Source organism: Plecotus auritus (assembly GCF_963455305.1).
Source record: "Plecotus auritus genome assembly, chromosome: 4".
Classification (NCBI taxonomy): domain Eukaryota; kingdom Metazoa; phylum Chordata; class Mammalia; order Chiroptera; family Vespertilionidae; genus Plecotus; species Plecotus auritus.
The window spans coordinates 192,703,066-192,729,968 of NC_137775.1; the positions used below are offsets into that span (position 1 = coordinate 192,703,066).

The following is a 26,903-nucleotide window of genomic DNA, read 5'->3' on the forward strand; positions in this document are numbered from 1 at the left end:
GGAATGGCAGTCCCTGGTTCTCAGGCTTCCGGGTTTGGACCACCAGATTTCCTGGGTCCCCGGCTTACAGACAGCAGACAGCTCTGTGATCATGTGGCCAGTCCTTCATAATAAATCTCTCTGTACCTTTAGGTTCTGTTTCTCTGAAAACCCTGCACTTGTTGGGTTCTATCCCGTGAGCCATGGGGCTTCCTGCAGCTGAGTGTAGACAGGGAGGCCGGGGGCTGTGGTGCAGGGGCTGTGGGTGCAGGGTGTTGGCCTAGGGACGAGGCTGGGCAAGGCCCTCGATCCTGGGCCCATAGATGCGGAGGGAGGAGCCAGCAAAGCCACTCACTGGTTGGGAGCTGGCAGGTGGGTGCTGAGGGGCCTGGGAAGAACAGGGACAGGGGAGGGAGGGGGGAGGCTAGTGTGGGGCCTGCTCCTCGGACAGCTGGGCGTGCACGGGAGCATGGACTTAGGGGTGGCTGATGGGCTCTCGGAGTGAGTGTGTGGGGAGTGGGGCAGTAAGCCCACCCACCAGGTTTGGTGACAGACCAGGTGTGAGGTGGTGGTGCCTGGTGCCACTGCTGACCTAAGCAAATTCTTCTCCAGCAAAATCGGTTTACTCAGGAACCACAGAGAACATGGGGCCCAATGGCCAGACATGGAGAGGGAACTGAGGGACTGTTGTCTGAGGGCTCAGAGAGCCACTAGGGCCGGGAGCACCCCCTGCTGGCCGCTCGGTGTCATTTCAGATGCCACTTTCCACAGGAGCTGGTGCAGGGGGGCTTGCAAGGCCACGGGCACATACCTGTGCATGGCTCCCGTCTGCCGGGCTGGACACAGGCTGGTCCAGCAGCCTGCTTCCAGGACTGGGATTCTGCCAGCTGCCATCATCAGAGACAGGGTTGGAGACCGGGAAGCCCCAGTGCCCGCTCCACTCCCACCCCCACCCTGGCTGGCACCCCACCTGGCTAAAGCTTCGACGCCCCCACTCCTCCAGCTCCTGGCTGTGGGCCCACTGGACACTTTTCTTGTGTCAAAGTTCTTTGTAATGCAAGTGATGTGTGCTCATTGTAGAAACATTAGAAAACACAGAGAAGCAAAGTAACAAAATGCTGATGATAAGTTCTATTATAATAAATGCTTATGGTAAGTTGTACCGAATTTCAGACCACCCACTTCCCAGAGAGAACAGGCAACAGTTTGTTAGAGGGTCGGCCAGGTGTTTCGGGAGGTCTGTGGTGGAGCCAGGAGCACTGGGTCACATCTGTGAGATAATAATAAACATACACACCCGGCTCTGCCCCCAGTTCCTGGCATAGAGCTCCTGAAACCCCTGGGACTTCCTGGGTGAAAGGAGTGTGCTTTGTTCTAATGAGAGGAATCTGGGTGGGTCCCTGGATGGGGCTGGTCACCCCAAAGACCAGGCCACGATGAGAAGCTTGGAACCTTCAGCCCTGCCCCCACCCTCGGGAGGGGAGACTGTGTTTTGTTTTTTTTTTAATTTTTTAAAATATATTTTTATTGATTTCAGAGAGGAAGGGAGAGGGAGAGAGAGATAGAAACATCAATGATGAGAGAGAATCATTGACTGGTTGCCTCCTGCATGCCCCCCAGTGGGGACTGAGCCCTCAACCCGGGCATGTGCCCTTGGCCGGAATCGAACCTGGGACCCTTCAGTCCACAGGCCGACGCTCCATCCACTGAGCCAAACCAGCTAGGGCAGGATGATGGGTCCCACCTGTGTGATGAAGCCTGCTGGCGATCCCTGAGGTGCAGGGTTCAGGGAGCTTTGAGTTGTCACACGTCCATGTGAGGGAGGCACAGCCACCTCTGGGCTCCGAACCCTGCCAGGCCTTGCCCTGTTACCTCTTCATCTAGAGGTTTTTGCGCGTCCTTGGGAATGAGCTGGTGATCTAGTAGGTAAACTGTTTACCTGTGAGTCCATGCTAACAAATTATCAAATTCATCTGTGCTTCCGACTGACCAATTTATAGCTGGTTGGTCAGAAGCACAGGTGCTAACCTGGACACAAGGTTGGCATCTAAGTGTGTGTGTGTGTGTGTGTGTGTGTGTGTGTGTGTGAGGCGACTGAGTTGAACTGTAGGACCTATCAACAATATTCTTTTCCGATTCTCCACCCACCCCACTACTTCTACTAACCACTTGATTATTGCCACTTGTAATTATTGCTAGTCAATTCCACCTGGCCAAAGAACCCCAGACACAAAAGAAATTATAGGTCACTATACTAATTTTACTCCAGATATTCTTAATCATAACATTTTCTGCCACAGAGTTAATCTTAATTATATCCTACCCGAAGCCACACTGGCTCCCTTATCATCACCCAGCTGGTGTCACCCAGGTGCTCCGTACGGAAAGCCTGCACACCGGCGTCAGGGGTGCTATGTCGAGTGGAGAGCACAGCTGTGCTGCTCCAGGACAAGATCTCCACACTGCTGTGCACTAGCTGTGCAAACGCAGGCAAGTGACTTGGCCTCCGTGTCTCATCTCCTCCCTAGTACAATGGGAACATGGATGTCATCCATAGACAGCAATGGTCTGGGCACCGGTAAGCTCCCTGGAGCCTGGGGAGGGCCTAGAACAGTGCCTGGCAGAGATCACTGACCTCATTATGTGCATCTGCACTTGCTTACAGACATTCGGAGTCTCTCACAGAGTCCAGAGCTGAACCTGGGTCAGGGTAGCAGGGTGAATGGTGGCTTCCAAAATTCATGTTCATGTGGGTCCTCGAATTCGACCTTATTTGGAATAAAGATCTTTGCACATGTAATTAAGAATTTCAAAATGAGGTCATCCTGAATGAGGGTGGGACCTAAATCAAATGACTGGTACCTTTATAAGAAATGAGAAAGGCCCGGCCGGTGTGGCTCAGTGGTTGAGCATTTACCTATGAACCAGGAGCTCATGGTCCGATTCCTGGTCAGGGCACATGCCCAGGTTGCGGGCTCAATCCCCAGTGGAGCTGTGCAGGAGGCAGCTGATTGATGATTCTCTCTTATGAATGTTTCTATCTCTCTATCCCTCTTCCTTCCTCTCTAAAAATCAATAAAGGGGACTTTTTTTTTTTTTTTTTTAAAGAAAGAAACAGAGAAGGCAGAGGGAAGGCAGCCATTAGAAATGGAGCAGAGATTGACGGGCACAGCCACAGCCTGGGAACACCAGGAGCCACTGGAAGCTAGAAGAAGCAGGAAGGTCCCCCTAACTCCTTTCAACACTTTAATCTTAGATTCTGGCCCCCAGACCTGGGAGAGAATAAATGTCTGATGTTTTAAGCCAGCTGGTTTGGGGTAATTTGGATAGCACCCATGGGACACAAATACACCAGGTACTATAGACTGAACTGTGTGCCCCCAAATTCCTATGTTAGACCTTGACCTCAATGTGACTACATTTGGAGGTGGGGCTCTAGGGGCTAATAGATTAAACGAGGTCATAAAGGTGGGGGCCTAATTTGATAGGACTGGTGGCCCTAGAAGAGGAAGGATCGCTCTGCCCGTCTCCACACCTGCACAGAGGCCGTGTGAGAGGAGGTGGCTACCTGCAACCAAGAGAGGAGGCTTCCGGATGGAACTGCCTTGCCAGCACCTTGATCACAGACTTCCAGTCTCCAAAACGATGAGACATGAGTTTCTGTTGTTTAAGCCACCGGTTCGTGGTGTTTTGTTATGTCAGCCTCGCTGACTGACATACCAGGTCACCCAACCCTCAGGGAGGTGGGATAGCTCAGGAAGGCACGGGCCAGCACCAGAGGCCAGCACACTGGGCTCAGCAGCCCTCAGGAGCTGGATCCAGCAGCATCAGCAGTCTGACCACGTGTCACTGGAACGCTGCTGGCAAGCAGGCCGCAAAAGACAAGAACCCGGAGGGGTGGCCTGAGAGTCCGGGCAGAGTCCAGGCCCCACAGGCCAAGGGCCGTGCCCACAGCACTGATGTGAACCTCAAAGACGGTGCTCCCTGAAGATCATGAGGACTGAAAAATGGCCCCCAGGGACCACGGGGAGCTGGACGTGGGAACAGGAAATAGCTGGATCAGATTCATCTTGGAAAATACAAACTCATACATCTGGGTAAAATTAATCCAAAGCACAGGATGAGACAGTCCAGAATGGGACAGGGAGGGGGATGGCAACCCTCCGGGCAGCCCGAAGGGCCAGCCAGGAGCTCATCTGGGCACTCTCTCTGACTGTTTGGGGGTGGTCTTGGTGTGTGGGGGGCGGGTGGGCAGGAGGCTGGGGACATAGGCACTTGGGAACCCCAAGCCAGGGTTTTTGGAAATAGGGGCCTGAGGTATTTGCTTCCTATCTGGCTAGACAGTGACCTGGTGGTCCAGGGAGAGGAGCATGCCACCCATGACCTTGCCCGCTGGTGCCCAGGCCTCCACGCAGTGGGCACTGAGGCTCTCCTTGCCCTCACAAAACCTCACTGCACCTGAGGAAGCCCTGTGTTCCTCAGTTGTGCAAGTTGCTTAGTGTTTTAAATAGTCACATGTGATGGATCATTAAAAGCTGCCTCTGCCCCCAAGGACAGAACCTAGGTGCCCTGGCCAGAGACAGTGGACATTAGAAGAAAAGGAAATGGTGTCAGGGGATAGAGGGCTGCTCTCTGAGGAGAGGTGGAACCCAAGGCTCCCACCCTTTACAGAGCCTCCTGGGTGTGTGTTCTGGGGCTCAGGAGGGCTGGCTGGGAGCTGGTGTGGGAGGCTGATGTGGGGTGACGGAGGAGAAGGCTGAGACTGGCCCGTCTGGCCTGTCCCACCTAGTCTGCTACACTGCTCTAAACGAGAGACTCCAAAACGCAGTGCACACAGGAACGCTCAGTATTTCCACGACGTCAGCTTTCCCAACCCGATCCGTAGATTCAGCGAAATCCCAATCTTGGAAGAGGAATTGCTGGCTGTGATTTTTTTTAATTGGATATGTTTGCCGAACTGGTTTCCAAAAGACCTTCCTACAAATTGCCAATTCCCTCACATCTTCAACACGTGTGATTAGTTTTTTAAACGCTCGACAATGCGGCAGGTGGACTTGTCTCACCTGTATGTGCACTTCTCTGATGACTGGGCAGGTCAGGCGACATGGCCTAAGTTTACCAGCAGCGTTTCTTCTGTGACTTGCCTACTGCTGCTCTTGCCAATTTTTCTATTAGATCATCTTCCTTATTTATCTGTGGACAACTTCATAATTACATGAATTAGACTTAACTTCAAAATGTGTCAGACACTTTCCTCTGGGTTACTTTCAAATTTTAAATTTGTATGTAGTCAAGACTATCCTCCTTTTCTTTCAGTGTTTCAGGTTTATTGTGACACTTAGACAATGAAAACATTCATCCCCTTTCCAGAACGTTCTTCCTTTGATCCATCTGGATTTTATTTTGGTGTTAGTGAGGGAGGGCCCCGACTTCTATTCTTCCAGATGGCCGGCCAGTTGTCCCAACGCCATCCAACTGAAAGCCTCTCCCTGGTTGGAAGCGGCCGCTGCACCAGCGCCTTCCCGAGACCCCGCGCCGCCTGCTGTCCGTGGTCACCGGCCCGGCCCCGCCCTTCAACAGAGAGGCGTGTCCTACGGTGCTATTTGCATAGAGGCGTGCCCTCTGGTGCTATTTGAATAGAGGCGGGGCCTCTGGCGCCCCACCGAACCTTCATTTGCATGGAGCCGAGCCTGCCCCGGCTTGGAGGTCCGCGCCGCTTCCCCTTCCAGTTGGTTCCGACCGCCTTCCTTCCGCCCCGCCGCCTGCCCGCTGCCCGCTGCCCGCTGCCTTCTGCCGGGGCCACCGCCTGCCCGCTGCCCGCTGCCCGCTGCCTTCTGCCGGGGCCACCGCCTGCCCGCTGCCCGCTGCCCGCTGCCTTCTGCCGGCGCCGCCCGAGGCCCAGGCCCGATGCTCCCGAGACGGCGGCAGGCGCGGGTCGGGACCCCCTGCGCCGTCTCCTCCGCCGTGCGCTTCCCCGGCGTCGCCATCTACTTGGCGGAACCGCGCATGGGCCGGAGCCGCCGGGCCTTCCTCACGCGCCTGGCGCTGTCCAAGGGCTTCCGCGTGCTGGACGCCTACAGGTGCGTGTCTGCTGCAGGTCGCCGGCCTGGGGGCGGGGCCGGCTGCCTGGGGGCGGGGCCGCCTACCTGACAAGGGGACATTTGAAGAATGAATAGTGCTCCCCTGGCTGAGCGAAGGCTTGCAGGTGTGGAGTGCAGCAGGGAGGGTGGCAGGCCTGGGCAAGGACTCTTTCCCTCTGCCCAGCTCCGAGGTGACCCACGTGGTGATGGAGCAGACTACAGCCGAGGAGGCCGTCCGCTGGCAGGACAGCAGGCCGGCCCCTCCCCCAGGGTGCACCCACCCGGCCCTGCTGGACATCAGCTGGTTCACAGAGAGCATGGCAGCTGGGCAGCCGGTCCCTGTGGAGGGCCGGCACTGCCTGCAGGTGAGCTGGGTAGAGGGTTAGCAAGGCCCAGCAGGTGGAAGCTCAGCTGGACGGGTGATGGGCAGGCGTGTCCACATGAGATGGGCAGCGAGGGCTCTGCCCAGATCGCCACGACAGGCCATCCCACCTTCTCTCAGTTTCTTTGGGGGCCCACTTGTTTGTAGCCCCCAGTAGTCTCGTCCCCTCAGAGGGGGCTCCTGTCCTGTGTACCTGAGAGCCCCAGGTGCCTGCCCAGGCAAGGCAAGACTCTGAGGGCAGCCAGTCTTGAAGCTTCCAAGTGGCCTGTTGATTGCTTGTCCCCAGGTGGCTGTGCCGAGGGAGGTGCTGCCAAACCCAGTGTGGATGCCACTCTATGCGTGCCAGCGTCCCACGCCCCTCACACACCACAACACCAGCCTCTCGGTGAGCCAGGGGATCCCAGCCTCCCTGAGCTGGGGCCAGGCCCGCTCCTGTGAGCACTCCCCACTCTGTCCCAGCCTCGGGGACAGGGGCGTTGAAGCTGGAGGGATGGGTGAGGCTCCCCACCCACCCTGCCCTCACGAAGGGCCCCTCCTTGCAGGAGGCGCTGGAGATGCTGGCAGAAGCTGCGGGCTTTGAAGGCAGCGAGGGCCGCCTCCTTTCCTTCTGCAGAGCAGCCTCCATGCTCAAGGCGCTGCCCTGCCCCGTCACAGCCCTGAGCCAGCTGCAGGGCCTGCCCCACTTCGGAGAGCATTCCTGCAGGGTCATCCAGGTAGGTGCTCACCGCACTTAGCAAGGTGTGAGTGCGAGTGGGTGTCAGGGAGGTGGAGCCTGTGACAGTATCTGGCTCTGTGTGCAGCCCAGCGGGGGAGGAGCCGCAGGCTCCCAGTCTGGGACGCCACCCTCCACCCAGACACCTCATGTGAGTGAGGCCACAGCACCCGCGTCAGGGCGGCTGAGAGGGCTCGGCTGCAGGCTGGTCTCGGGCACTGCTGGCATCGGCCCACACTGTCCGGGACGTGGCAGAGCAGCCAGAGTGGGAGCACCTCTCTGGGCAGAGTGTTTGAGGAAAGCCGTGCTTCTGTGCACGTCACCGGGAGAGGACATCATGGCAAGAGATGCTTTTGGATTCAGTTTGCTTTTAAATGAAGTGGCATTGAATTCATCACCTATGTTTTAAAGGTAATTATTTACATCGACTGCGACGTATCCGAGGGAGGAGCTCCGAGGCAGTCTCCATCTGCAAGTCCCTCAGATCCTGACCCCGCAGGGCCCCCTGCTGAGCACGGGGTCTGCTCTGTGGTCAGGCTGGGTTTGCTTTGTCTCGCCATAGGAGCTGCTGGAACACGGGGTGTGTGAGGAAGTGGAGCGAGTCCAGCGCTCAGAGCGGTACCAGAGCATGAAGGTACACCGGCCACCCCGGCGGGGCACACCCAGTTCTCCCCAGGGACCCGCCCACAGGTCAGGTCAGAGGAGGCCTCTGAGGAAGTGGCAGTTGATGTCTGACTCGCATGAGGCAGCCAAACAGACCACAGAGAGAAGCTTGTTTTGAGCACAGGAATGTTCTAGATCACTCAGCACTGCCTGTCTTTGTTGGACTGTTGAGGGACTGGCCTCTGGTGCGTGACCGGCTCTGTGAGCCTCAGCAGAACGTGGGGGGACGAAGGTGCGCGGGCTCCCTGGACTGTCTCTGTCTGAGCTCGAACTTTCGTTTCCTGGTGTGTCCCACCTGGTCCACGGCGCACCTGTCCTTTGCCCCTCACCTCTGGTCTGATGCGGAGCTGCCAGTGTCCCTCCTGCTGCTTGGACGCCCTGCTTTTGTGGCCAGAGGTTGTCGGATGGGCCACCTGTGGGAAGTAGGGCTTCCCGGACAGGCGGGGTCTTCGCTGCCCTGGGGTTGCCCAGATGTTATGAGGATCAAGGGGGGCTTTGAGGAGCGGGGAGCCATGTGTGAAGGATGGAGGGGCTCAGGTAGGAGCTAGTGAGTGGGGAAGCGTGGACAGAGGACAGCCATCTGCCTCCCTGTGGGCACCCCAGAGTGCATCTGAGCCTGCAGGGAAGCATGCTAACAATTCGTTATTTTTGTAAAGTGTGATTAGGTTATTCTCAGCGTTTTTGTGTGAGGTTTCTGTTGGTGACCGTGAGCCAGTGCATGCCTGCCCTTGGTTAGGGATCAAGGAGAGGGTGGTCCGCACAGCCTGAAGGGGGCCGGTGCTCCCTCCCACGGTGCAGCTCCACCACGGCATGGGCCTGACCTGGTTTAGTTCCAGAGATTCCCAGGGAGGGGCTCTGAGGGGCAGGCCTAGGGAGGGTGCCTACCCAGCCAGCGAGCTGAGAGAGACAGGTGACTTGCTTGGGCCGGGGTCAGGGCGAGGTCGGCTCCGGTAGGGTCGACCCCGCTGGCCTGGATTCTGTGCTGACCGCTGGCTGGGCCAGATCTGCAACCCCAGCCCCCTGCCTCCCACAGCCTCGTGTTGGCGCTGTTGAAGGAGAAGAGCGCAGTGATGGTTTTCGGCGCCGCAAGGGGGCTGGTGACGGTGCCGGTGCTGGGCGAGGCCTCTCCTGGAGGAGGGGACCGGGGTGTGAGGCGACCCAGGCCTGATTGGGCTGCCCTCACCCTCCTAACAGCTCTTCACCCGGATCTTCGGGGTCGGTGTGAGGACTGCTGACCAGTGGTACCGGGAAGGACTGCGGACGCTGGACGACGTCTGGAAGCAGGTGCAGAGACTGACCCAGCAGCAGAAAGCAGGTGACCGCACCGTGGGGCTCCCCCTACCCCCCACCCCCGCTTGGGCCTGAAGGTTCCCACCCCGAGTGCTGAGGCTGCCGGTGGGGTCAGAGCAGAGGGACGTGGGAGACACGGGTGAGACGGTGCTTGCTCCTCAGAGACGGAGCGTCTTCCTTGTGCCTTTTATCAGCTCCGGCCCACCTCACCGGAGGCCGGCACCCTCAGCACACTCCGGTCTAAGATCTGGGGTCGGGGAGCTGGGGAGGGCCCAGGGGACCTCTGGGGTTTCTTTCAAGTGCCCTGAATCTATAGTCACCTTTAAAAGGAAGTTTGCTGTTTGAAAGGGAGAAGGGTGGTGGGAGGAGGGTAGAGAGGCGGTGGGTGGGTCAGAGCAGCCGCCTCGCCCCCAGGCCTCCAGCACTACCAGGACCTGAGCGCCCCTGTCCAGCGGCCCGATGCCGAGGCCCTGCGGCAGGTGGTGGAGGAGGCTGTAGGGTGGGCCCTTCCTCGGGCCACCGTCACGCTGGCTGGTGGCTTCCGGAGGTAAGGCGATGTGCAGGCGGCTAGGCTCCGGGCGGCCACTGCGTGGGCCTTCCCACACCCAAGGGTCTCGAGGGAACTGGGAGATCCTGTCCCTGGGCCACCTGGACATCAGACCCGACCCTCAGGGGGAAGTTGCAGGGCCACGACGTGGACTTCCTCATCACCCACCCCGAGGAGGGCCAGGAGGTGGGGCTGCTGCCCAGGGTGATGTGCTACTTGGAGCAGCAGGTGAGAGCGTCCCTGCCCTCCCAGGGAGCTACTGGGCCCCGCCCTCCAGCCGCATGGACAGCGGGTCACACCTGCCCTCCCCCACCCCCCCCCCCGCCCCAGGGCCTTGTCCTGTATCAGCAGCATCAGCGCGGCCCCAGTGGAGACCCTGCCCGCCTGGCCCCGAAGGGCCGCTCCATGGACACCTTTGAGCGGAGCTTCTGCATCTTCCGTCTGCCAAGGCCCTCAGGGGCCGCCGAGCGGGGGACCCGGAGTCCCCACGCCTCCTGGAAGGCTGTGCGTGTAGACCTGGTGGTCGCCCCCATCAGCCAGTTCCCCTTTGCCCTGCTGGGCTGGACTGGCTCCAAGGTAGGCAGTGCGTGGGGGCCGGGGGAGGGTCTGGGCTGTGGCCCTGCTGACGCCTCTCTTCCCCCCAGCATTTTGAGCGGGAGCTTCGCCGATTTAGCCGGAAGGAGCGGGGTCTGTGGCTGAACAGCCATGGGCTGTTTGACCCGGAGCAGGTGTGTGGCCGGGGCAGAAGGCAGGGGGCCTGGGCCCAGCAGAGAGGGTCCTGAGGGGAGCTGCATGGTGGAGGGCCCAGCGCCAAGGCCCACTCTCTGTTGCAGAAGACCTTTTTCCAAGCGGCTGCCGAGGAGGAGGTCTTCAAACATCTGGGCCTGGCGTACCTTCCCCCAGAGCAGAGAAACGCCTGATCCCCTCTGCGGCCCTCAGCCACTCCTTGGGATGGGGGGCTGCTCAGCCAGCCAGACCATGGATGCCCTTGAACACTGACCATCTGCAGGCTGGAGAGGTTGCTGCAACTCTCACCCTCCTGGGGGAGCCCCTTGTGCACCCCACTCCCCATGCACACCCTGCCCGGGAAGCAATGAAATGAGAACATGAAGCAAACCAGGCTGTTTTCTGCAAGTGTTGCTGTGCCGGGGGGTGGAGGGGGACTGGGACTATGGCCGTGTGACTCTGGGGCCCTGAAGGGTGAGCTGGGCATCTGGAGAGTGTTGCCATGGTAACAGTACTGACTTCCAATCCATAAACACAGATGCCTCTCCGTTTATTTCGATCTCCTTTAGTTTTAGTGATTCTTTAAAGTTTTCAGAATAAATTTATATTAAAATTTTATAAACTTTAATAAATTATTAAATTTATTCCTAAGTATTTTATTCTTTTGATGTCATTTAAGTGGAATTTTATTAATTTTGCCTTCTGATTGTTCACTAGTGTGTAGACATGTGGTTGGTTTTTGTATCGTGGGACCTTGACCTTTTTATCCTATCGGATCGCCTTTTGGAGGATCCCTATGGTTCTTGTGTACAAGGCCCTGCCACCGCACACCCTGCCCAGGATGCAATGAAATGAGAACACGGAGCAAACCAGGACTGCAGGCACCACGTGGCCCATAAATCATAATGCAGCTGAGCTTCCTGAGAAATGGAAGGAAAAAAATAAAAATAAAAAATAAAGAAATGGAAGAAGATGTGGTTCAGAAGAAATTTTTATTTTTTCTCTGATAGGAGCAACATCTGTGGGGCCTGGCAAGATCCCCTCTTGCAGCACCTCAATTTTGAGTACACGGATTATACCCTGATCAGGTAGCCACGGGCCTGTGTGTGCCCAAAGGAACCTTCCTCCCGCTTCCTGTTTGGAGGGCTCTCAACTCAATGGTCCCCAGGGACATGCTGTGCATTCTTTGTGGGGGACCCTATACAAGGACTCAGTCCACAGGAGCCACCTGGACAAGTCGTGGGTGCCACTGCCACTCCAGTGAGCGCTCTCTGTGGTGTGGAGCCAGCCCGTCCCTGTGCTGTGGAAATATTTTCAGGTTGCACTGAAATAAATGTTATGTCTTCCATCAATTCAACATCGGAGTCACGTGCACCAAATGGGGTCAATGGAACAAAAAATAATTTCCAAAGTCAAAACATTGAGTTCTCAGTTCTACACCTTCTCCATGTTAAATGCCCTCTTTTTTTAAAAATATATATTTTATTGATTTTTTACAGAAAGGAAGGGAGAGGGATAGAGAGTTAGAAACATCGATGGGAGAGAACATCGCTCAGCTGCCTCCTGCACACCTCCTACTGGGGATGTGCCCGCAACCAAGGTACATGCCCTTGACCGGAATCGAACCTGGGACCCTTCAGTCTGCAGGCCGACGCTCTATCCACTGAGCCAAACCGGTTAGGGCTGCCCTCTTTTTTTTAATGAATACTACAGGCCCTGGCCAGGTAGCTCGGTTGGTTAGAGCATCGTCCCAATACAACAAGTTGCATGTTCTATCCCTGATCAGGGCACATACAAGAAGCAACCAATGAAAGCATAAATAAGTGGAACAACGAATTGATGTTTCTCTCTCTGAAAATCAATATAGTATGTGTTCAGAGTTAAGTTAGAATAGAATAGACTGTTATAAGATGTTCCATGTAGGCCTCATGGACTACAAAGCCAGAGCCTGTAACGTACATATAGCGAAACCCACGTGTTCCACTGCAGAACAGGATCACATCACAGGAAGAGAGCAAGAGGCGAAGAAAGGAACCAAGGAGTCACAAAACAACTAGGAAAAATTAATAAAATAGCAACAGTAAGTCCACACCTATCAATAATTACTTCAAGTGTAAATGGACTAAATTCTCTAATCAAAAGATGACCAGCATCAGTTGCTCTAACCCACCCACCGCCTCTTGACCAACATGGCTCAGTGGTTGACCATCGACCTATGAGCCAGGAGGTCACGGTTTGATTCCTGGTTCAGGGCACATGCCTGGGCTGCAGGCTTGATCCCCAGTGTGGGGCACGAGGAGGCAGCTGATCAATGATTCTCATCATTGGTGTTTCTATCTCCCTCTCCCTTCCTCCCTGAAATCAATAAAAGTGTGTTTATATATACAGTAGAGCAGCTGAATGGATTATAGAAACAAGAACCACCTGTGTGCTCCCTGTGAGAGACTCGCTTCAGCTTTGAGGACACACGGAGAGAGTGAAGGGATGGAAAACGATACTCCATGCGAATGGAAACCGAAGGAAGCAGGACTATACCTTCATCAGACGAAACCGGCTTCAGTCCAAGTCTCTACGGGGACAGAGAAGGTCGTTGTGTAATGAAGGGGTCAATCCAGCAAGAGAACATGCACATAGGAGCGCCGACATAGATGAGCACGCATTACCAGACCCGAGGGAGAAAGGACGGGGTACAGGCCAGCAGGACTTCAGAACCCCCCTCTCCAAAATGGGTAGATCGTCCAGACAGAAGATAAGGAAAGTGTGGGCTTAAACAACACAGTCCACACACGTGCACATTCACACATAGGCCCATGCACACATGCAGACACACGCAACACAGACGTGTGTGTAGCGCACATGTCCACACACCTGCTCAGCCCCCTTGATGCCAGGTGCTTCCTCACAGCCTGTGGGTGGGCTCCCAGCTGTGCTCAGGGACAGGAGAAAGCAAGTGGGGGGTGGGGGTGGGGAGACGTTTTGCCTGTGTCATGTGCCAGGCCCCTGGGAAGGAGGGGTTGACGGGGGCTGGAGCGCCAACGTGGGGAGCTCTCCCTGGAGAGCCCTTGTTTCTGCTGCGCCCACCCCTCAGGCTGGTCCAGGCCAGTGCTTCCATCCTTCATTCCCAGCCGTGCCCAGCAGCCGTCCCCGCCCCTCAACCCCCGCCCCCCACCCTCTGGGCTCTGGACATATGGGGACCAGTGGCTGTGGGACTATTTTAAGTCTATCTTGGCCCACCCTCCCTTGAGAGTTGGAGAGTTTGCTGCTGGCCACCTGTGTCTGCCTGTCGGCCTGGAATGCAGATTGGCAGTTGGCTTGGTGGGGGTGGGGAGGGACTGTTATAAAGCTGGTGCCGGGGCAGAGGCAGCTGTCCTCCTCGGGAGCCTGCCACGGTCCCCAGCACCGCAGCCATGTCCACCCACCGCCTGGTGATGGTCCGGCATGGCGAGAGCACCTGGAACCAGGAGAACCGCTTTTGCGGCTGGTTCGACGCGGAGCTGAGTGAGAAGGGGGCCGAGGAGGCCAGGCGGGGGGCCCAGGCCGTCAAGGATGCCAAGATGGAGTTTGACATCTGCTACACGTCGGTGCTGAAGCGGGCCATCCGCACGCTCTGGACCATCCTTGAAGGCACCGACCAGATGTGGCTGCCGGTGGTGCGCACCTGGCGCCTCAATGAGCGGCACTACGGGGGCCTGACGGGCCTCAACAAGGCGGAGACGGCCGCCAAGCACGGGGAGGAGCAGGTGAAGATCTGGAGGCGCTCCTTCGACATCCCGCCTCCCCCCATGGACGAGAAGCACCCTTACTACAGCGTCATCAGCAAGGTCAGCCGCTCAGGGTGCCCGAGGGCAAGCCTGGGGTCAGGGGCCTTGGGAAGGGGCGGCCAGGCGGGGGACCGACTGCCGGGGATGTGAACCGCGCCTGCACACCCCCAGGAGCGCCGGTACGCAGGCCTGAAGCCGGGGGAACTGCCCACCTGTGAGAGCCTCAAGGACACCATCGCCCGGGCCCTGCCCTTCTGGAACGAGCAGATCGTCCCCCAGATCAAGGCCGGCAAAAGGGTGCTCATTGCGGCTCACGGGAACAGCCTGCGGGGCATCGTCAAGCACCTGGAAGGTGAGGCCCTCACACGGGGCATGGGTGGGGGTGGGAGAGTGACACCGGGCCCTGAACCTGCCCAGCTCGCATTTCAGCAGGTGCCCACTGCCTGGCCGAGACAGCTCTGCAGGCCTCAGGGCCCAGGGAGGGGTTTTCCAACGGAATTGAACGGGGAGTTGGACAAACATGTAGGAAACAGCTCTGTAGGATTTTGGTTTCGTTTCTGTGCATGTACTGGGACACCGTGTCATTTCCTTTTGAAGACTGAAGGTGGAAAGGCCTCCCACTCTGACCAGGCCAGGCCCTGCACAGGGGCTGAGGCCCCGGGCCCCCCAGCTTCCTGGACATGAGCCCTGGGCAGGTGGGGGTGCTGGGGTGGCATCTTGCCCAGGAACACCGGCCAGGAAGAGCAGGGCCGGCTGGCTCCAAACCCTGCTTTGCTGTGTGTCCCTGGTCCAGTCGTGTCACCTGCTGGGCCTCAACCACCCTCTGGGGCAACACCTGGCACTGCTGGCTGCTGGACGAGGGCCCAGGGCAAAGCCCCGCCCCGCCCCAGCTCCACCCACTCAGGCAGAGGTGAGACCACTCAAAAGGGTGCAGGTGTGCAGCAGCCTGGAGACCCCAGGCTCACAGCTAGGCTCCTGATGAAGCGCATGGCGGCTCCTCCCGGGCTTCCTTGGCAGACGACCCTGACAGGACCCGGCCCGCCAGGAGTTTCAGACAGCGGGACAGTCTGTTAGCCTCTGCTGGCCTTCAAGTTCGGGATCAAGAAGAGGAAGACAGGTGGGGTGGTGGGCAGCTGCCAGAGCAGACAGGCCGGCCCGGAGGCCTGGCCAGCTCCTGTCCTGCCCGGGATGCCAGGGCCGCAGACCCCTCAGCGGGCACTGAGCCCAGCAGGCGGACCGACGATGCCTCCTCGTGCCAGCGTGCCGGGAGCATGCCGGGGTCTCCACTGCCGGGAACTCGCTCCTCGCTTCCTGGGGGTGGAAATACCAAAGGGCGAGCTATTCCAGGCGGGAGGCAGTCGGGCCGGGTCAAGTTTCCTCAGAAAACACAGCCTTCCGCCTGGCAAAGCCTCCGCCCACTGTGGCCCCAGTGACCCCCCTGCTGTCCCTCACCCACCCTGTGGGTAGCAGCACCCCTGCTCCCCTGCTCGGGAAGCCCCAGCTTAGCACTCCCCGTAACCGAATGGCTGATGTCCCAACTGCACCAAGCACTGGCCATCTGGTCAGAGTCCACACTGGGCCGAGACCAGGCGCTGGCCCAGGACACAGCCTTGGTTTTGCCGGCTATTCCTGTAGCCTCATCTCCGGTCTGCTCTGACCTTCTCGGGCACATGTCTCCAGCCCCGCGGTTGGCAGGGAGGCCGTGTCTGCTGACCAGCCGTGGCTCGTAAAGGTCAGCAGCTGGTGGACAGGCCGGGATGGTTGAGGCCTTTGGTTCCTCCCGGCCAGGGATGTCGGACCAGGCGATCATGGAGCTGAACCTGCCCACTGGGATCCCCATCGTGTACGAGCTGGACCACGCCCTGAAGCCCACCAAGCCCATGCGGTTCCTAGGCGACGAGGAGACCGTTCGCAAGGCCATGGAGGCTGTAGCCGCCCAGGGCAAGGCCAAGTGAGGCGTCCGCTCTGGCAATAAAGGCGCCTCCCCCACCTCATGTCCAGCGTGGCCCGCGTGCCCCGCGCTCACTCTGGGCCGAGATGCACAAACGCTGCCCAAGGGGCGCCTGGCCCCTCCTGTCTGCCCAGCCCATTGTGTGTGGGCACCTGGCCCCCATCCCTGGCCAGGAGGTGGCTCTAACAAGTCCCTGTGGTAACCCCCAAAGCAAAAGACCCGCTTGTAACTTGGCTCCAGGGAGGCTAAGTGACCTGGCTGGCTCCCTTTAGACACTTGTCCTCTGCGGTCTCCGAGTCCCCCTGCCTGGGAGTCACCTTATCTGGAGACATGCCCACAGATGGCCTCAAAAGTGGGGACACCTGACTCATGGGGCCTCCACAGCTGGGGGTGGGGGGCACTGTCGTCTTTGTGGGCGAGAAATCAAGGCCTGCCCGCAGCCTGGCCTGCCCAAGGGCCACACAGGGCGGGCCACCTGCCTATACCCCAGGCCTCCTCAGTACAGCCTCCACCCAGGGCACAGGAGGAAGTAGACTCTCCCCGTGTCACTGGGCACCAGGCGCCTCACTGCACACACACACACACACACACATGCACACGTACACAGTCCCACCTGGGCACAGGCCCCGTGGAGGGGACAAGGCAGGCCCTCAGCCCTCCCAGAGAACAAGCACAGGAGGCTCACTTCACTCACATCTTAATCTTTTTTATTTTTTGTTTTTTATTGATTTGAGAGAGAAACATGGTCACATCTTAATGCCTCGTCCAGGAAGGTGGGTCCCACCTGGGGCCGCCAGGCTGTCACGGCATTGGAGCTGGGGCCTGGCTGGGCAACGCTGACTCCACCAACAGAGGGGGGGGAGGGGGCGGGTCCAGGACGGGGGAGACGGCAGGTGTCCCCACAGGGCCAGCAGGCAAGAGCAAGCACAGACGTGTTTGCCGCTGCGCCCAGGTACTCAGGGGCCTGTCGTCCCATCCCCAGTGCCCAGAGCCAGGCAGGGGACAGAGGAGCAGGACCCAGACCAGCTGCCGCCACCAGAGCTGCCGGGACCAGCTGGACACGAGCCGCTGAGCCCACGGCTCCCCAGCCACCACCCCTCAGAGCTGCAGGGAACAGGAAAGGCAGAGGCCCCTGCTGTGGGGGCTGCTAGAAGCGTGTGGGAACCACCGGGTTATTGCTGCATTTGCGGCCCACGCCAGAAAGAGGATGGGCGCAGGGTCACGCCGCCACCTCCAGCAGCGAGGCCACGTGGGGCGGGACGAGGCCACAGGCAGCCTCACTCAATGAGCTCCACGTAGTTGGCAGGGAACATGCCAAAGTGGCCGTCGGGCCCGTAGCCGCGCCACCAGCCTTCATCGATGACCTCGATGCCCGTGATGAGGTTCTCGGGGTCAAAGGAGATCTCGGTCTCATCCGCTGAAAGGAGGGGAGCCCGAAGCTGCACTGGGAGCCCCGGGCCCAGGCACCAGCCCACCCGCCCAGACACTGTGCCAGGGGCCTTTCCCTACACACCTTCCCCCAGGGCCTGGCTCTGGGCCCGTCCCAGCCAAAGGCTGGAGACAGCACTTCCTCCCGCACATCTGCCTGCTCCCTGAGGCCACCCCCAGAGCCACCGCTCAGCCACACCCTCAGGCCCTACCACGAGGCTGGCACAGGGGAGCCACGCTGTGGATGAGGAGCTGCCCAGTACCCACGGAGAGGCCTGTTCCTCTCTCGCCCGCCTTTGTTCTGACACCCCTGGGGCTGCCCCGAGGAGCCTGTGGCTGGGGGTGGGTTGGCACGGTACCTGCCTGGTAGTCGTACAGGGCCCGGGCACAAAGCCCCTTCCCGCTCAGCCCGGGGTCGTGGTCCACACGCACAGAGACAGTGTCCTGCTGCTCCCCCTGCGCGGACCGGAAAGAAGTCTGGGTCCTGGCTCCCTTGGCTGTGCCCAAGGCCAGGCCTTGGGACCCCCCGGTGCTCCCCACCCAGAACCTCCCACGCGGCACGCACGCCACACAACTTAATGCACAAGCGGCTCCAAATGTAAACAAGGTAGTGAGCCCCCCGGTGTGCTGGGGAGGCTGTCTCAGGGCCCAGGCCCTCGCAGCCCTGACCCAGCTGCAGGGAACCCACCACGGGGGGCTCCTCGTAGAGGGTCTCCTGCTCTGGGGGCTCCTCGTACACGGCCTCCTCCTCCGCCTGCACCGGGCACGCAGGGGCACTGGGCGCTGGCTCCTCACGGACACCTGCAAGAGCGGTGCAGCCGGCTCGGACCCTGGGGAGGGAGAGGACACCCCATCTCCCCCTACCCCCCTGCCCCGGGGTGGCCGAGAGCCTTGCCTGCGCTGGGCCTTGAGGCGGCGTGAGCCCTCTCCCTGCCGAGGGGGCTCTCTGGCTGGGGGAGCTGCCTCTGTAGGAAGGGGCTCCGCAGTTTGCCTGCAGATTGACGGTGAACAGGATTCACAGCCCTGCCCTCTCCGGGCCCTGCCCCCCCACCAGGAGTGAATGGGGACTCTCTCCCCGCAGCCCCTGGGGCATGTGCAGTGCGGGAGAGCTGGCTGGAGGACTAGTCCTGTGTCCTTTGGGGGCCAGAGAGGTGACTGCGTGGGCCCCTGGGACCCAGCTGACAGCCAAGTGACCTCTACCAGGGCTTACGGGGCCGGGGCTGGAGGTCCCCATCCTCTCCTCCAGGTCTGGCTCTGCAGGAGGTCAGGGCAGACGCTGTCCTCACACACAGACGCTCCTGGCTCACTCGCCCCTGCATGCCCTCGCCTAGCCCTGCTCAGGGCAGGGCCAGGCACAGAGAAGTCTCACCTGGCTGGGGGCTGGAGGTGGATGCGGTGGACACAGCTCTGTCCTTCTGCATGAACATCTCCCGAGGTGACTGCTGACCAGGCTCCTGGGGACACGCATGGCCCCAGGGTGAGCGGGAACCGTGAGCCTGCCCACCCCCCAGTGCTGGGCTCATGGCCTCCCTGGGATGGGGTGAGGTGCGCCCACACATCCCAGGCTCCCACCTGCAGGGCAGCTCACAGCGGGCGGCCTCCACCCAGTGCGGGGCGGGCCCTCCAGTGTGAGCACCCCTCACCTGCTCCTCTCTGCTCCTCTCAAACACTTCCTGCTGCTCACATTTCCTGCTGGGAGGGCAGAGGGCAGCGCTGAGCCTCTACCTGCTGACCCCGGGCAGCCCCATCTCCCCGGGGCTCACCTCTGCCTGGCCTCCTGGCCCTGCTCCTGGTAGCGCTGCTCCCGGAGGGCAGCCTCCCGCAGCTCCCGCTCCCGGCGCTCCTGCTCCAGCTGCTGCCGTTCCAGCTCCGCCCGCCGCTTCTCCTGGGCCCGCCGCTGCTCCTCCTCCTCCTGCAGGGAGTGTGCTCAGCCCGACCCAGCGCAACTCTAGCCCCCTCCCTTAACCCGCTAAGCCCTGGGCCACTTGTGCATCGGCACGGACAAGAACATTGCACCAGTTTTTGGTTTAATTTATCTTTATTGTCGAAAGTATTACAGACGTCCCCCCTTGTCCCCGCCCCTCCAGTTCCCCAGGCCTTCACCACACTGTCTGTGCCCGTGGGTGATTCTATTCTAGGAGCTTGTTACGAGAAAACCGGCAGAGAGAGTGACGTGCTCATTCCACGCCTGGCGCACACTGGACGCTCCACAAACGCCCGCGATCGTCGCGCCGGCAGCACTCACCTCTGCTTTGGCCCAGAAGCTGTCTTTGCCGAACCTCTTGATCTCTGACACGGCATTGGTCTTCTGGTACACGGAGCCCTGTGGGGACAGGTACAGAGCGCAGGGTCTGGGGTCTGGGCAGGGACTGTCAGGACAGCACCTGGCAGACGCAGGGTCCCCGGCCCAGTGCCCAAAGGAGGCCAACAACAGGTTGGCCTGGAAGGCCCTGGACACTGCTGAGCAGGAGGTGCAGCCCACACAGCAGGGGGGTGGTCTCTGGCTGCACCAGGCCCTGTGGGTGAAACCAGGGCAGGTCTAGGGCTTACCTCTGGCCAGGAGCCATTCCTAGGATGATGGCCCCCCAGCGCAGACAGCTGACCACCATGGTAGTACCCACCACATCCCCACGGACCCCTGCTTACTGTCAGGGGACTCGGCTCCCCACCCAGCACCAAGGCCACAGGCATCTGCCTGACTAGGAGGGGCCTGCCCTGTCTGCCACTTGTTCCCCCCACGGCGGCCACCACACGGGACACACTGGTGCTGTGGCCTTGAGACCAGGCAGGCAGGAGACAGCCCGAGGGATCAGGTGCAGAGGCCGAGGCAGCCGCGTGGTCACTGGGAATGCCCCCCACCCGCGGCACCGGCCCCACTCACCACTGGGGCCTGGGGGCCCATGTCCTGGTAGCGACCGCTCTCCCTGTGGAAGGTGTAGTTGGCGCCCGAGGCCCTGGCCACCTTCTGCATGATGCACTCAGGCTCCACGTCCTCCTCTGCCCTCGCATTGATGGTCACGTGGGCACCCTGCAGCGAGAACAGCTGCTGCAGTTCCAGGGCAGACTGCACGCCTGTCTGCAGGCTGGGACCCGTCTTGCTCATGCGGGAGGCCCTCGTGGCCAAAGCGTGTCCTGTGGCTCTGCCTTGAGCAGATGGCTCAGGCATCAGAGGGTTCTTTCTCATCAGGAACACCAGCCCTGACAGACGTGTAGAAACCAGCACACATCTTCTACACGGGCCACCGACCACAGAGGAGCCAGGCTATGGCCTCTGCCTGTCACCAAACGCCCAGTGACCCTCTCTTCCAGCTCCCAGCTGGAGAAATGGAGGCACATCTGAGGAAGTGTTGGCAGAACTGGAAATCGAAGTCCCAGGTCTCCTTGCTAGTGACCAAGGAAATGCAGTCACCTGACCCTCAAAAACAAATGCTTTTGAAACCACACAAGGTTCCATTTAGGACTGACATGCAGAAACAGATGGAAACCAGTGCACTGGGGGGACATGTGTAGGCACTGCAATCCCCGCCTCCTCAAGTCCCTGCAGCACGGCTGGGTCCTGTTCTCAGCACTCAGGAGGCTGGCAAGAGAAGGCCTGCCAGGACCAGCTCCCGCCCGCACGGTGCTCCTCGCAGTCCTCGGCCCCGCCTCCCCTGAAGACACCCCCAGGCCCTCGCTGAGTAGCCTCGGTCACACCCTGAGGCTCAGACAGAGCAGGACGTGGGGCACACCTCCGACTCTGGCTGTAGGTCCCATCACTCACTCCACACACCTGGGCCTGAGGAACCGTGAGGCCCTGCAGGTGCAGCCCTCACCTTCAGGAAGCTGGCCATGGTGCTGACGTGGTTGGCACACACGCCCTTCCGCACATCGTTCACGCCCTCGCCCGTCTGCAACACAACACACCCAGCATGACCTACCCATTCCCTAAAGCCGCTGTCCTCCTGGACTCGGCAGGCTGTTGGGGCAGCTTCCACTGTGGGGCACTGAAAATCCCCACCCCACCCGCAGCCCTGCCTGCCCTCCCAGAGCCTCCCTGGCCTCTCCAAGCCCTCAGTTCCCAGGGGACGAGATCAGGTGTCCTGTGGCTGCTGGTACTTCATTCTGCAGGAGTAATTCTGGGCTCGGAGGGACAGACGGGCCCTCTCTGGGCCACAGTGAACTAGCCCTTCGGCTGTGAACTCTCCTCTGCTCCAATCACTCAGAGCAGGAGGGAAAGAGAGCTTCCTGGTCACACCTAGAAGAGCCCCGAGCCCCAGGTTTCACATACCCAGTTGATGAGGACAAACTTGGGCAGTCCAGAGTTGGGGTCCTTCACCCTGCAGAACGCGTACATCACCTTCCCACTGCTGAGCTCCTCCACCACCTCCTCCAGGCCCCCCTCTGCAGCAGTAAGAGGAGGGTCACAGGTAGCAGGCACCCCGCCCACCCAGCACCCCACCCACCAGGAAAGGAAGCCCAAGCTGCCTCCTGCATCAGAGTGAGATCCTGGCCTGAAGGGCCAGCAGGCGGATGCAGGACTGGGCTGACGAAACGCCGGTGACTTTTAGCGCACTAGCGTAAACACTATTTCGTAAAGTAGAAACGAGCCCTGGCTGGTGTGGCTCAGCAGCTGGGAGTGTCAGCCTGTGCAGTGAATGGTCACATATCTGATTCCTGGTCAAGGGCATGTACCTGTGTAGCACGTTCGATCCCCAGCCCTGGTCAGGGTGTGTACAGGAGGCAACCCATCGATGTGTCTCTCTCACGTCCATGTTTCTCCCCGTTCCTCCCTCCTTTCCTGCATCCCACAAAGGGCCCTGCCCATGTGGCTGCTCAGACTGCAGGGCCACCTGGAGGGCTGTGAGCAGACAGGACCAACCCTCAAGGCTCAGCTCTTAGATGCTCGCAGGAAGTGCCAGGGCAGGAAGGGCTGCCCGAGACATTTTTTCTGGACCTCGAGGCCGAGGCCCACCAGGTGCTAGGGTTTGCGGCTCTCACCTGCCTTGCACACCTCCCCAGGTTGTGAAGAGGGGCTCAACCGCTAAACTCTGCAACTGTCGCCCGTGGCATTCCAGCGCCACGGGCATCCCAGCGCCACGGGCATCCCAGCGCCACGGGCATCCCAGCGCATGCGGCCACCACAGTGGCAGTCCTTCTAGAAAGGCGGCCGTGGGGAAGGTGCTGGAGAGAGAGCGGGCTCTCTACCAACAAATCCTCAGAACCAGCCGCTGGGGGCAAAGCTGTGCCTGGCCCAGGTCGGGGAGCTGGCCTTGAGCACACGAGGCCTGGCACCTCTGGGGGCCGCAGCGCGCCCCGCCCCCACTGGCTCCTTACAGACCGCCCACCGACCGCATGCCAGCAGCACTTTTCCAGGTCACCCCGACCCAACAGATGGGGCGGAGGGAAAAGTGCGTCTGCTCCTCCTCCTCCCCTCCAGCCCAGGCCCCGTGAGCTCTCTCAGCTACAACACAGGGTGGCCCTGCCCGGCACCTCAGGCCGAGAACGTGGAGGAGGGCTTACTTTCATCGGGAAACCCCCATCCTGCCTGATCAGGGGCCAGGGAACTCCTCAACACTGCCTGCCCGAGCCCTCCTCCTGCTGGGAGGGCTGAGATGCCACTGGAGCTGGGGCCCTGAGAGCCACTCTCCCTCCACCCCCTCACCCTCCCTCCGGGAGCCCCTGGGTCCCCCTGGCCATACTCACCCCCAGTGCCAGCCACACGGATGTCATTGCTGTTGCCTTCATAGGTAAAGAGAGCCCTGAAACAAAGCAGGGGGCGCTGTAGCCGCAGTGGGCACTGTCTGCCCTCATCCCGACAGCTCAGCATGGCAGTCTCTGTGCGCCAACACGGGCCCCACCGTGACCCCCTGTGCCTGCCAAAGTGTGGCTTCTCAGCTCTGAAGCTGCAATGACGCTGGCCTGCCTGACCACAGGGCATGTGAGCGACAGACGGAGGACGGGAGCGTCCATCCACTCTGAGGAAGGCTGAGCCATGGTGAAGGCAGCTTTCGATACGTGCACGCCTGAAGGGCCCGCTTGGCTGCCAGGTTGTGAATGTGAGACAGACACCTGCACATCCCTGAACCCAAAGCACAAAGGAAGCAGGAAGGAGGGATTGGCACCAGGCGCCTGGGAAGGTGCCGCCCCTGGGCATGTCTGCCGCCTCCTGGGGCCTGCAGGGTGGTGCCGCAGGTCTGACTGGGTCGGGACTCCCCTGACAAAAACGTGCAGCAGCAGAAACCAGAGGGGTCATGACTCAGCATGGCACCCGGTCCTCAGGGGACAGGCTCCTTGTGGGGCAAGATCTAGACCAAGCAGAGTCTTCCCTCTCCACAGGTGACCCTGCCCAACCCCTCTTCTTCCTGAAAGACTAATTATTCCTAAGAACTCTGGAAGAGATCTGGGCTTAAAAACATGTGCCCTGGAGGTGTTTAGGAAATAGGGTAAATTTTACTCAATGAGGGATATCTATGGAAGCACAGGCCTGCGGAGCCAGCCAGGTGGACCTGGGCTCCAGGGCAAACAGTCTGATGGGAAGGAACCAAGTCAGCTCCTTCTCGGCTCCCACAGCCTTGCTAACACACTGGGCAGAGCTGCCTCCACCTAAGAAAGCCGAGGAAACGAAATTCGATCCAGGCCCAGTGGATCTGGTTGACAGGGAGGACACGCTGCCAGGAAGGAACAAAGCTTCCTAGGAGAGGAGAGAGAATATGGAAGGAGAGAAACAGGGACAAAGAAGACCTGGGAGGTGGTAGACCTCCAGGAGAACATTCTGGAAGAGGTGGCTTCCTGGCAGTGCAGCCACCAGCACCAACTCTGCAGGAGCGCAGCTCCAGGCCGTGCTGTCCGACAGCAAGTCAAAGGGGAAACCTGGTCTAGCACGCCCTCTCTCTGTCGGAGAAAACCCTATTCCCCCTGAAGGCCACAGAAGTCAGCAGCACAGACCAGCAGCAGGGACAGCGATGGCCGCCCAGTCGGGCTCTTCCAAGAAGGGGCACAGCAGCTCCCAGGAGCCAGGCTCCGTGTCTGCCCCGGTCCTCTGGCCTCACTCCTTTCCACCCTGGGCTCCAGCCTTAGCCATGCTTGGATGTTCCAGTTCAGAGGCTCGTTCCCACACTCCATCAAGTCCCCCCTTCTTTCTGATGAACATGAAAAGAGGGTTTCCTGGCCTGTTCATGGCACATGAAGCGTGAGGCACTGGACACCTTATAATCCAGTCATTCCTTGCAAACACACTGAGAACATGCTGCCTGCTAGTGATGGGAATGTAGCCACAAGAAACCTCAGAGAGGGACACACAGCAACACGAGCACTGCCAGGTGGAGGGGTGCAGGAGCTGACCCAGGCTGTGATCTAGGGGAGAACGACCAGGGAGAACCAAGAGAAAGAGCCAAGGTGCAGAGCTGACGTCCCCACGGCCTCAGGGCCTGGCCCAGGGTCACCCAGTGCTGCCAACCACGCCGAGACCACCTCTTCTTGTTGATACCATCTTTCCCGTCTCCCTCATTCCACCCTCTCCTGAGCACTGAGCACACACCACAGCCCTGCACCAGGGACAGACAGGGCGCACCCTGCCGCTTCTGGAAAAGAGAAAGGCAACACAAAACCAATGAGGATGCCTGGATGGGTCTGGAGGATTTGGGAAAATGGGGCCGCAGCCAGGGGCTGAGGCAGTGTGAGGAAGCCCTGCAAAAAGGCCACTGGGGAGCTAAGAACAACTTTGGGGGGTCCCTGGGATGATGTGGAAGGGGGGGCACTCCCAGCAGAAGAGGCAGCCAAAGCAAGGGCTCCAAGGAGGGACCAGCCTGCAAGTCTGAGGAAGAGAAAAAGAGGTACAGTGTGTTCAACGGAAGGGCCCTGGGAGTGGAGGCCAGGAGCTGGGCAGTCAGGGACTGTCAGCCAGGCGTGGAGTCTGGGCTTTATTTAATGAGCAACCGGAAGTCACTGCAGGGAAGCAACTTCAGTGAGTGGGGACTTGCCACACAGTATCTGTTGACAATGAGGGCAGAGGCCAGGGGCACAGCCACTGGGGCCTGGGGTGGGGGTGGGGGGTGAGGAGGCTGGCGAGATGGATGGGTTCTGACTGGTTAGAAGAGGAAGCTTGGCACCCTCAGAGGAGGGGGGGGCCGGGGGGGGGGTAGCAGGCAGCTCTGGGAAGAAGCTCAAGGAGAGGCTGAAACATGGGAGGCCTGAAGAGGGATCCCTGAACTCCATCATCTCCAAACCAGGGACAGTCTCTGAGAAGACTGAGGACAGAGAGACCTGGAAGGCCCACAGGACACCAGGAGTCCTTTAGGTGAGTCAGACAGGGCTGCACCAGAGCACGCAAAGCAGCAAAGCCCTAACCGGGAGGCCTGGCGAGGGCTGCAGAGTCAGGCTGTATGAAACCACTTTGCTGGGCTCCAGCGGAGCAGCGAGGAGAAAGCAGCACTTGACAAGTGGAGACCGGTCCCAGCAACACAGCTGCACCCAGCGTGCCCTGCCCCGAAGAGGGACCTCTTAGTCTGCCACAGCTGGCATTTCTAACCGGACCTGCTCAGAACCAGTCAGGGAAAGCAATGTAAGCAAAGGGCTGCCCAGTCACCCAGACTCGGACCAGCTTCCAGGGGCCATAAAGCCCCAACCTCAGGAGTTGCCGCCTCGCAGAGGAAGTCACGGGAGACGGGAGGTGGGGGGTGGGGGGTGAGGAGGATGGCAGCAGCACCGACAGGCAGTCCTCTCCCCTGGGCTCCGGCACAGGAAGGGGTCTCCTTGCAGAAAGGGAGGTGCTGACACCTACGTGCACAGAGCAGGGACCCAACCCCGACCTCCCTGTTGGACGCCTTCGGGCAGGGCTCCGGTCCCGCCGGGCCACCAGCCGCTCTCGGAGGCCCGTCCGGGGACTCAGCGTTTGCAAGAAGCCGGGCGTGGCTTCCGCTTTCTCAGGGGGCTGGGAGGTCCCGGCAGCAAAGCAGAACCCGGGCGCAGTCCCCGAGCGCAGCCGAGCGCGGAGTCCGGCCCGGAGAGACAGGCCGAGGGGTGGGGTGGAAAGGGCCCGGGCGTACGCGGCGGGCACGGCGCCGAACCACCTCCCGGGCGCGGTGCAGGTGTGGGTGCACAGGTGAGCCCGCCCGCCCGCGGCCGCGCGGTTCCGCCCCCGGTTCCCGCCCCGGTCCGGCGCCCACCAGTCGGTCGGGGACTTCTCGGCGACCACGCGCGCGTAGGCCTCCTGCAGCGCCGGCCCGTTCCGGCTCAGGTTCGCAGCCATGGCCCGGCTCGTCCCAGCGCCACCGCTTCCGGGCCCGCCCCGCCCCCGCGGCCGGAAGCCCCGCCCATCCCGCTGGAAAGCCCCGCCCCAGCAGGAAGCGGGCGGGGCCGCGCCACTCTCCTGGGGGCGCGGCCCCACTTCCAAACAGCGTCGCGGTG

The 26,903-nt window shown here is 60.2% G+C and overlaps 3 protein-coding genes across 10 annotated transcripts; 2 read left to right on the top strand and 1 right to left on the bottom strand.

Annotated features, from left to right (window-relative positions):
• Window positions 1–5,755: 5,755 nt before the first annotated feature.
• Window positions 5,756–11,030, top strand: POLM (DNA polymerase mu). 5 transcript variants are annotated; one of them, XM_080664156.1, is made up of 11 exons: window positions 5,756–6,059; window positions 6,244–6,424; window positions 6,728–6,826; window positions 6,984–7,154; window positions 7,716–7,787; window positions 9,011–9,131; window positions 9,521–9,653; window positions 9,779–9,881; window positions 9,984–10,229; window positions 10,298–10,381; window positions 10,437–11,030. In XM_080664156.1, the coding sequence occupies exons 1-11, from the start codon at window positions 5,887–5,889 to the stop codon at window positions 10,650–10,652; spliced, it is 1,599 nt and encodes a 532-aa protein (XP_080520282.1). In that variant the 5' UTR covers window positions 5,756–5,886; the 3' UTR covers window positions 10,653–11,030. The 5 variants fall into 5 exon arrangements, with proteins under 5 accessions (XP_080520282.1, XP_080520280.1, XP_080520279.1 ...); XM_080664154.1 differs by having other exon boundaries at window positions 10,487–11,030; XM_080664153.1 differs by having other exon boundaries at window positions 9,779–10,229; window positions 10,487–11,030.
• A 2,672-nt stretch (window positions 11,031–13,702) lies between these two features.
• PGAM2 (phosphoglycerate mutase 2) lies at window positions 13,703–16,343 on the top strand. Its single transcript, XM_080666890.1, has 3 exons — window positions 13,703–14,200; window positions 14,312–14,492; window positions 15,929–16,343. The coding sequence occupies exons 1-3, from the start codon at window positions 13,787–13,789 to the stop codon at window positions 16,093–16,095; spliced, it is 762 nt and encodes a 253-aa protein (XP_080523016.1). The 5' UTR covers window positions 13,703–13,786; the 3' UTR covers window positions 16,096–16,343.
• A 430-nt stretch (window positions 16,344–16,773) lies between these two features.
• DBNL (drebrin like) lies at window positions 16,774–26,792 on the bottom strand. 4 transcript variants are annotated; one of them, XM_080666895.1, is made up of 13 exons: window positions 26,663–26,792; window positions 23,202–23,257; window positions 21,787–21,899; window positions 21,332–21,406; window positions 20,401–20,547; window positions 19,765–19,842; window positions 19,283–19,431; window positions 19,163–19,211; window positions 18,889–18,973; window positions 18,415–18,510; window positions 18,208–18,320; window positions 17,879–17,975; window positions 16,774–17,508 (listed from the first exon to the last, which is right to left on the bottom strand). In XM_080666895.1, exons 1-13 carry the CDS (start codon window positions 26,743–26,745, stop codon window positions 17,369–17,371), a joined length of 1,281 nt encoding a protein of 426 aa, XP_080523021.1. In that variant the 5' UTR covers window positions 26,746–26,792; the 3' UTR covers window positions 16,774–17,368. The 4 variants fall into 4 exon arrangements, with proteins under 4 accessions (XP_080523021.1, XP_080523022.1, XP_080523024.1 ...); XM_080666896.1 differs by having other exon boundaries at window positions 16,779–17,508; window positions 19,163–19,208; window positions 26,663–26,788; XM_080666898.1 differs by lacking the exon at window positions 18,415–18,510 and having other exon boundaries at window positions 16,779–17,508; window positions 19,163–19,208; window positions 26,663–26,788.
• Between the last annotated feature and the right edge of the window lie 111 nt (window positions 26,793–26,903).

Bases quoted from the DNA above. Each gene is read 5' to 3' on its own strand.
- POLM (XM_080664156.1), top strand. From the start codon at position 5,887: ATGCTCCCGAGACGGCGGCAGGCGCGGGTCGGGACCCCCTGCGCCGTC. The intron at 6,060-6,243 runs GTGCGTGTCTGC...CCCTCTGCCCAG, and splicing joins CGCGTGCTGGACGCCTACAG to CTCCGAGGTGACCCACGTGG. The intron at 6,425-6,727 runs GTGAGCTGGGTA...GCTTGTCCCCAG, and splicing joins AGGGCCGGCACTGCCTGCAG to GTGGCTGTGCCGAGGGAGGT.
- PGAM2 (XM_080666890.1), top strand. From the start codon at position 13,787: ATGTCCACCCACCGCCTGGTGATGGTCCGGCATGGCGAGAGCACCTGG. The intron at 14,201-14,311 runs GTCAGCCGCTCA...GCACACCCCCAG, and splicing joins ACTACAGCGTCATCAGCAAG to GAGCGCCGGTACGCAGGCCT. The intron at 14,493-15,928 runs GTGAGGCCCTCA...CCTCCCGGCCAG, and splicing joins CATCGTCAAGCACCTGGAAG to GGATGTCGGACCAGGCGATC.
- DBNL (XM_080666895.1), bottom strand. From the start codon at position 26,745: ATGGCTGCGAACCTGAGCCGGAACGGGCCGGCGCTGCAGGAGGCCTAC. The intron at 20,548-21,331 runs GTGAGGGCTGCA...TTCTCGCTGCAG, and splicing joins CCATGGCCAGCTTCCTGAAG to GGTGCCCACGTGACCATCAA. The intron at 18,974-19,162 runs GTGAGGGGTGCT...GCGTGTCCCCAG, and splicing joins AGAGGAGCAGAGAGGAGCAG to GAGCCTGGTCAGCAGTCACC.